The sequence below is a fragment of the Geospiza fortis genome, unplaced genomic scaffold (assembly GCF_000277835.1).
Source record: "Geospiza fortis unplaced genomic scaffold, GeoFor_1.0 scaffold157, whole genome shotgun sequence".
In the NCBI taxonomy this organism is placed as follows: Eukaryota; Metazoa; Chordata; class Aves; order Passeriformes; family Thraupidae; genus Geospiza; species Geospiza fortis.
In genome coordinates this window covers 8145239-8153738 of record NW_005054314.1, presented here as the reverse complement: position 1 = coordinate 8153738, position 8500 = coordinate 8145239, and the positions used below count along the sequence as shown (strand labels likewise).

Below are 8500 nucleotides of genomic sequence, written 5' to 3'. Positions count from 1 at the left end.
TGCTGCCACGTTTAGGGGAGGGGGTAACCGTGGCCATGGCCAAGCAGGGTTTGTTCTCTGAGGGAGGGCAGCTGCAAAAGCTGCCTTGGCATGTCAGCCTGGCTCTCCTGCCCTCCCTCCATGGTGCCACCCCAACCAGCCCCCGAGGGAACCACAGCCATGCCCCTCTGCTCCCCCAGGCCACAGGACCCCCTTGCCAGCACTCTGTCATGATTACCAAGCACAGTGGAGTGGACGACCCCAGGGGTACCGGGTGCCACAGAGCTTTGAGCTGCCAGCACTGCAGGGATGCTCAGATTCTCCCTGCCTGTGTTTAAACATGAAGCACTTTTATTAAACGTGGCCATTTGTGCTGCTTTGGTCCCCAGGAAACACAGCAAGCCTGGGTGAGGACAGCAGGGCTGTGCTTCCCTTTGGGATATCCCAAAACCCGGAGGGGCTCAGTCTCCTGCCCTTTGGCCGCACGGAGCGTGGTGAACCCGCTGGGGCGCGCGAAGGGGTGCCAAACCCCGGTTAAGATCACCTTGTCAGGATGTCCTAGCCACTTTCCCAAACAATGACACACCCGCTGCCACGAGTGAGCTCGCTGGGGGCCTCGCGCTCCCCTCCCTTTCGGGCCCCCAGTTACCGTAGCGCTGAGGCCCTTGCCGCAGATGGTGGTCCTGTAGTCCCCAAAGATTTGCCGGACGGCGCCGGTGGTGTAGAAGCCTTCGGCCAGCAGCAGGGCTCCATAGAGGAAGAAGAAGGCAGCTGTGCCGTAGATGAAGTACTGAAAGCCGTGGATGCTGTTGGGGAGAGGAGTGGGCAGGGATGCTCAGAGTGCCAGAGCTCAGCCCTGGCTGCTGCCACTTCCCCTCCCCACGCTGCCCCACGGGGACCAAAACAGAGGGTGAAGGCACAGGAGGAGCCAGCTGGGGCAAAGCTGTGGGGAGCAAGGCTGCCACAGACACCCCCACATCCTCCATACCTACCCCGTGCAAAGGTCCAGCTCTACCCAGGACACCTAGCAAGGGTCAGATAAAACTGGTGTGAAAGAAAACAAGTGGCCCCTTGGACCCTGCCATGGAGCCTTGGGCAAAGGCAGCTTGGGGTCTCCCTGGTGCCCAGTGAGAGCCTGGCCCTGGCCAGCCCAGCCAGACACCTCAGCCTGGCACAGAGCACAACAAAGCTGTGAGGTGGGTGCTCTGCAGCAGGGTACTTACACATCGAGGAGGAACTCATAGTCCTGGTAGTTTTTGGAGAAGTAGGTCTCGATGAGCTGCTCGGTGCCTGTGAGGGCTTCGTGCCCACAGCCACAAAACAGTGCCACCCCAAAGAAGCACAGGCCAGTGGCAACCAGGGAAGCAAAGGGTGCCCCAATGAGACATCTGGCACAGCACTCCAGTAAACCTATGGAGAAAAGAGGAGAGGTGGGACAGGACTGCTGGGACAAGGATTGCTTGGAGCCTGCAGCTCAGGAGCATGAGTGCAGCGGGAGAAAGGTGCCTGGCAGGAGGAGGAAAACAGGTGGAAGGAAAACCCCAAAAATAACCCACTGCAGTGCTGTAGAGCCAAACCCAGCAGCTCCCCTGAGAGCTCTCCCAGCAGCTCAGGAGCCCACCCAAGGGTGCCCAGGGATGGTGGCAGCGAGGGGCACAGGGGCTGTGAGGAGCCAGCCATGCTGACCCGTGACAAACAGATGGAAATAGAGCGTGACATAGCGTAATGCCAGTGGGACCTGGCAAACAAGCTGCTAATGGGCTCCCCACTGCCACCACAGCAGCCACCACAGCTGCCTGCAGCTCTGTTTTGCCATTAAAATAGAGGGGAGCCCAGCACCTCCACAGAATCAAACCCCAGGGAAGATCCAGCAAGGTGGCCCTGCTTGGGGCAGCACAGCAGGAGCCAGCACACACCCTGAGCACTCTGGACATCCAGGTGGCACCCTGGGCACTGGTCCCTTGCCTGGCACCCCGCAGGCAGCTCGGGCTGCAGCAGCCCCTCTATGCAGGCAGACGTGCTTGTAGGAAGGAGCCGTGCCAGTTCCACAAATGACAACACTTGTGTAATAGGTTTAGTCCTCCAGGAGCTGCAGGGAAAGCAAGGACACACAGCAGTGTGCTGCTTGGAGTGCCTAAATGCTGGGTTTTTTCAGCAGTGAGGCCATGGGCACCTGCTCCTCCTGCACGTCGGGGCTCTATCGTGCAGGAGTGTTGGCTCAGTTTCCCTGTGGGCTGGGTTGGGAGGTGCCCAGCCAGTTTCCAGCATGGGCTCAGTTTCCCTGTGGGCTGGGTTGGGAGGTGCCCAGCCAGTTTCCAGCATGGGCTCAGTTGCCCTGAGGGCTGCCTTTGGAGGTGCCCAGCCAGCTGCTGTCCTGCCTGCTTTGGGGGCAGACAGCCAGGTGGGTTTGCATTCACCGGCATTTGTCTCCAGCTAAGCTGGGATAAGGTTCTGCCCTGGCTGTGTGACACCTGGGGAAGCTGCTCCCCTTCCCCAGGACGTGGGCTCTGGCACCCCACTGCCCAGGGCGCAGTGGCTCCCATCTGGGCACAGAATTCCTGCCTTGAATGCCCAAAAGGCACCCACACCAAGCCCACGCTCCCTCCGCAAACCCCACAGTGCTTATCTCCTCCCCAAGGGGACAAGAAAGCCGTGGGGTGCTGGCCAGCCCTGCCCTCCCCACTGGGAGCAAGGTTGTGCAGTGGCACCGAGGACAATGGGGGATTGTCCTGGCACTGCCACCCCAGTGGCTGCCCCACGCCAAGAGCAAACAGGGAACAAAGGCAGCGCTATAGGGGAGTGCTGGGACCCCTCCCTCTTGTTTGCCTTGGACACAGCACATCCAGGGGGGGCCTCCTTCATCCAACCTCGCTGGGACCCACGGCTCTGACCCCTCACTGGGCCAAAGTTGCCTTTCCTGGTTTGATTTTTGGCCGCCTGGGAGATGGCACAGAGGTGCCAGCTCTGGGGCAGTGAGCAGCTCCATTCCCAGGGGACTGAGAGCCCTGGGATGCTACAGGGCCCCACAGGCTCCCTGTCACAGCCCTCTGCACGGGGAAAGCCTGGGGAGGGAAAGGAGGGGAGAAAGAGCCCTTGTGCCACACAATCCTGAGCCTTGTACCCGGGCTCCGCTGCTGCCAGCGCCAAACAACGTGCTGCAGACAGGAGGAGGAGGCAGGGGGCCAGCAGAACAAGGCACCCCTGGGAACAGAGCAGCCCTAAAACCCCAGGGGTACCCCGGTGAGTATTAGCTCTGCTGTATCAGTGGGGAAACTGAGGCACCAGGTGTGGCTCTGTTCTCCCAAGTGGCACGAGCTGTGACGGGCTCAGTGCCCTGCCTGGACCTTGCAGCTCCTGCCAGCCCCAGGCTGGAGCTCTCATGTGGTGAGGGCTGGGGTGGGACAGGCTGTGGGGATGGCATCTGCCCCCACAGACAGCCCAGGAGCACATGGGGACAGAAAACTGCCTTGGGAAAGAAAACATCATCCCTGCCGTGCCAAGGCATCCTCCCTCAGCAGCTCCCACGGCTGGCATGGGCACACCGGGGTCACCAGGACCTCACCAGTGCCAGAGGAGACTTTCGGTGGGCTCTGCTGTGGGCTAAGGTCCCCAGAGACACCAGCAGCAGCCCCGCAGGTGTCCCCCAGCCTCCCCTCATACTCACCCATGGTGCTGGATTGCTCAGCTCCCCGAGCGCCGCTCTGGCTCTGCTGCTTCGGTGCTGCCCGCCGGTCCCACGCCCTGGATTGCCCCTCTGGGTGCCTGTCCCGCTCTCCAGCAAAGAAAAGGGCTCTGTGAGTGACAGCCACCCCCCTTAAAGGCACGGGCCCGCCCTGCCCGCCCCCCAGCACCCCTTGGCTGCCAGCTCCCGGGTGATGCCAACGGCCCCGCGCAGCCTCCGGGGAGAAAGGCTTTGCAAAAGGGAGACAGCACTCTGGGGCAGGGGAGGGGGTGCTCCCCCCTCCTTGGTGGCTCTGGGACATCCCCCAGCCCCACCAGGCTGTGTTTGTGCGAGCTGCCCATTGAGTGTGGCCCTGTGGGTCAGCAGTGGTGTCCCCCTGTCACCTCCCTGATTCCCAGCATCTGGCAGCAGCGAAGAGGGGTTCCCACCCCAGGAACTTGCATGCAGCTTTGGGGGCTCCAAACTGGAAGTTTTGTCCTTTTTGATGGGAACCTTGCAGCTACTTTGCCCAGCCCCGTGACCCCCGTGGGGCAGTGCCATTCTGGTGGGGACACTCATGGCTCCCCATGGCCCCAGGGCTGTGGCAGGTGCAGCCTGGTCCCTTGGGTGCCCCACATCCCGTGGGTGCCCCACATCCCGTGGGTGCCCCTGGTCCCCTGCAAGCAGAGGGCCAGGGGAGCCTGCAGAGGGCAACCGGGCCCTTCCCGGCAGGCACGGGGGACAAAGCCCTGCTGTGTCCCTCAATGCCCCTCTGTGTGCCAGGCAGTGCCCAGGGCCTGCCTGTCCCTGGCCTCGGGGACACTGCTGGGCTGTGGCACACTGGGACCAGGCTGGGCCACCCTCTGGGGAGCCTGCCCCTTCCCCACCAGCCCCCTTGGCTTGCCCACAGGAGGGGCTGGGGGGAATCACCACTTGGGCATCTGTGCCAGGGCGTTGTGATGCACCCCACAGCAGTGGGGCACAGCTCCTGGCCCCACAGCAGCCTCCCTGCCTCAGTTTCCCACTGCAGAGGGGCTGCCTGATGTCCTCAGCCAGATGTGGAATGGGAGGGGACAACAGAGCAGGGGGAGCCTCTGCCACCACTGTGGCACCTCCCTTAGCTCCCAACGTGGCACCCAGGTAGTCTGGCAGCAATGTCACCTGGCCATGATGGCCCTGAAATGGCCATGGGAAGGTGACAGACCTGCAGCACCCCTTTGGAAATAGCCAGAACCCCTCCAGCCACTGGAAACCAGCAGAGCCCTGCCTGCACCCCAGGGAAGGCCAGAGGCACCCCCAGCCACCAGGAGGGAAAAGTGTTACATAAAAAGTCCCCCATAAATAAAACATATGAAGTGCAACATGACGGTAAAAGAATAAAATATGACATGGGGCAAAAACATTCCAGCCCCTCTTTTTGTTTCCACAGAAATTCCAGGTTTGCTGACTCCCATTTATGAACACTCTGGAGGGAAGTGGGAATTTTACCTCACTGGGCACAAGGGGAGCAGCTAAGAGGGACTGTGATTCCTGCAGAAAATGCTGTAAAATTCTTGGTTATTGGGCACTTTTAGTCAGCAGGTGGATGACAAAGAGTGTGATGGAAACCCCATGGCCCTGTCATGAGTGGCAGTGGGGATCAGCCCCCACCTCCTGGCAGTGCTCCATGGATGCTCCAGAGCAGGGCTGCAGGACAGGGAAAAGGGGAAAATCCTCCTCTTGGATTTCTAAGGCTTGAGGGAGAAGAAAATGCACAAGGAAATGTTTGGAGCTGCCTTTCCTGTGGCAGCATGGAGAGTGCCCTGCCCCAGGCAGCTGCCTGGGCACCCAGAGCCCACCCCAGGCACTGCCCCTGCCTGCACTGGGGGGCAGAGCCTGGGGGCACCTGAGCCACGGGGATGATGGAAAACCCTTTCTGCATCCCTCTCCCTTTTGTGAAAAATGCCTATTTTATGACTGGCTTTTCACAAATATTCAAATGAATATTATATGTGTTGTGTTAGAAAGTTATGCTGTATTAATTGTCTTGAGTAGTGTGCTAAATATAGTTTTAGGTTATAAAAAATGTTAAAATAGAAACTATGCTATGTAGGATTTTTTTTAAAGAAAGGACTCACAGAGAGATAGCAGCCACAGGACACCTGAATCTTTCAGAGAAAAATAATTTATTGCTCTATTGTCAGAAGAAATGAACTTCTTCCTGCCTTGAAGGCGCTTTTAGGATTCAGAAGAAGAAGCTGACACTGACCAGACAGAATCCTGTGTTTGAATGGAATTTATGCATCATGTATGAGATGTATGAATATGCAACAGGCTGTTGCTTTTAAGGGTTAACCCTCTGTTAACGTGGGTCCTTTTTCGGGCTCATGCTGCCCAGAAAGAGGTACCCAGATGTCTGTAACTCTTTGTATTGTCTCATATTGTCCTAATTCAATTTGTCCAAATTATTATCACTCTAATTATATTACTATTTTTATAACCATTTTATTACTATTAAACTTTTAAAATTAAAAAAAAACAAACAAGTGATTGGCGTTTTTCACGCTTTGCACTTCAGCTGGAGAGTTTGGGAGAGCCTCTGCTGCAAACCCAACCCTGCACTTCTGCATGCCCAGAGCAATCCTGCAGCTCAGCCCCTCCTGGATGAGCCCCAGGGGAGCTGCAGGGAGCCTGCCAGCCCACATCAAAGCTCTCCTGTTGGCTCATCCCTGCCAGAGAAATCACTGCTGCTTCTCAGGTGGGGAACACGCCAGGCTGGTAAAAATAAACATGCTTATAAATCAATATGGATCACCTTGCAATTTGTTCTGACCCTTGGGCAGTGAGCAATTGCATCCAAACCCCCGGGAAATGAAGGGCTTAGGCAGGAGCCCTCACTAACAGAGCCTGGCACTGCCACACTGCCCCTTGTGAGGTGTGTGGGGCTGGCAGGGCAGGGCTTGGAGGGGGTTTTCCTTCCCCAGCCACCCCAATCTGCGCTGAGATGCTGCAAAGGCTGCACCAAAGTGAAGGGTTTGGATGGGCACACACACATCCCTAAATACGCTCCCCACGTGGAAAGGACTCCCTGGAATTTTTGTGGGTTTTTCTCCTGACAGCTGCAGCTCAGACTCAGGCTTCCCCTGGGCCCTGGGGCTGGGGGGACAAGCAGGGGACATCAGTGGCAAAGGGACAGCCACACAGGCACCGCTGGTTCATCCACTCACTGCTTTAGGGCAAAGCAGTGGCATGGAAAAGCAAGCAGGAGCATGTGGGGCAGGGGAGCAGAGCATCCTCCTGTCCCTGTCTGTGTGCAGCCACCATCACCAGAGGCTGTCACTGTGGTGATTGTCACTGTGATGATTGTCACTGCCACTGTCACTGCCACTGTCACTGTCCCATCAGTCTGGTGGCACAGGACAGCCTCCTGCCTGTCCCACCCCTCCCAGCACACGCTGGGCAGGCAGGCAGCCCTCCCTGGGGTGAGGCCAGCTGGGAGAAGGGAGCTTCCTGCAGTTCCAGGGAGCATTTGTATTCCCTGCTAATTGATTCCTTTGCTTACAGCCCCACAGGGGCTGCACTCCTCATTTTCTGCACTCCCCTGGGCATGGGGCTGGGCTTTCACAGATGCACAGTGGCCAAAATCAGGGTGTGCTGACCCTGCAAAACCCAGGCGGCCCCTGCAGTGTGCTCCCCAAAATGCAGGCACAGCCCTGGGTACCCCCAGGAGGCAGCAGCAGCAGCACGTGCAGTGCCCTTATCCATTATACATCTGTCAGCAGGAGAAACCCCAGCCCATCCTGCCACAGCTGAGAGCCTTGCTGCTATTTTTAGCCACTCTCTTCCCTGGTCAGGATGAATTTCTCGTCATCTGCTGCTGATTTCAGCTCTGCTCTTCTCTCACCTCCCTGCCCTGCCTTGTCCACTGTGGTGCTGTTCACAGGGGACCCAGGATGAGGAAAGAGATGAGAATCTTGACTCCATGGTTCAGAGGGATGATTTATTATTTTATGATATATATTATATTAAAAGAAAATGGTATATGAAAACTATGCTAAAGAATAGAAGAAAGCATTTCATCAGAAGGTGGGAAAGGAAAGGAAAGGAAAGGAAAGGAAAGGAAAGGAAAGGAAAGGAAAGGAAAGGAAAGGAAAGGAAAGGAAAGGAAAGGAAAGGAAAAAGGAAAGATAACAAAATCTTGTGACTGACCAGAGAGTCCGAGCCAGCTGACTGTGATTGGCCATTAATTAGAAACAACCACATGAGACCAATCACAGATGCCCCTGTTGCATTCCACAGCAGCAGATAATCATTGTTTACATTCTGTTCCTGAGGCCTCTCAGCTTCTCAGGAGAAAAAATCCTAACGAAAGGATTTTTCATAAAAGATGTCTGTGACAGCCCACCAGTGGGGTGGACCCCCAAGCAAGGGGATTTTCCTGCCCTGCAAACCCTCCTGATTCCCCAGGTGCTGTAGGGATGTGCCCCTTGTTGACAGAGTGACAAAATTATCTTTTGTCTCCTTGCAAAGGAAAAAAGCCCAGAAGTTTCTCTCTTCAGTTAGGTAAAAATACACTTTATAGGACCTTGGGGACTTCATCTCAAACTTAAGGATAGCCAATTGGACAGAAGCCAAAAAATCCCGTAAGCAATTCACTAGAAAAAAGAAGAGAACAAAGGAAGTAATCACTTTTGTGAGGTGTTTTACCAGGAACAAGAACCTCTCTGGCCTAGCTCAGTTTTTCTCTGTAAAGAGCTTTGTTATTTCGCCTTTTTATTAAAACTTCCCTGTTTCCAACACTGCCACAGAAGCCATCCTGCTGATTTTATGCCATCTGAGGTGGCTATCTCAAGTGTGAGATATGTGAAAAACGCCAATCAC

General features: G+C 56.4%; 1 protein-coding gene across 1 annotated transcript in view; it reads right to left on the bottom strand.

Annotated features, from left to right (window-relative positions):
• Window positions 1–3761, bottom strand: part of PLP1 (proteolipid protein 1) — a 7000-nt gene extending 3239 nt beyond the window's left edge. The window contains exons 1-3 of the mRNA XM_005419881.1: window positions 3644–3761; window positions 1203–1389; window positions 524–785 (exon numbers count right to left, since the gene is read on the bottom strand). Coding sequence (XP_005419938.1) covers window positions 524–785; window positions 1203–1389; window positions 3644–3647 — 453 coding nt within the window. The 5' untranslated portion in view covers window positions 3648–3761. The remainder of the gene's footprint in view (window positions 1–523; window positions 786–1202; window positions 1390–3643) is intronic.
• Between the last annotated feature and the right edge of the window lie 4739 nt (window positions 3762–8500).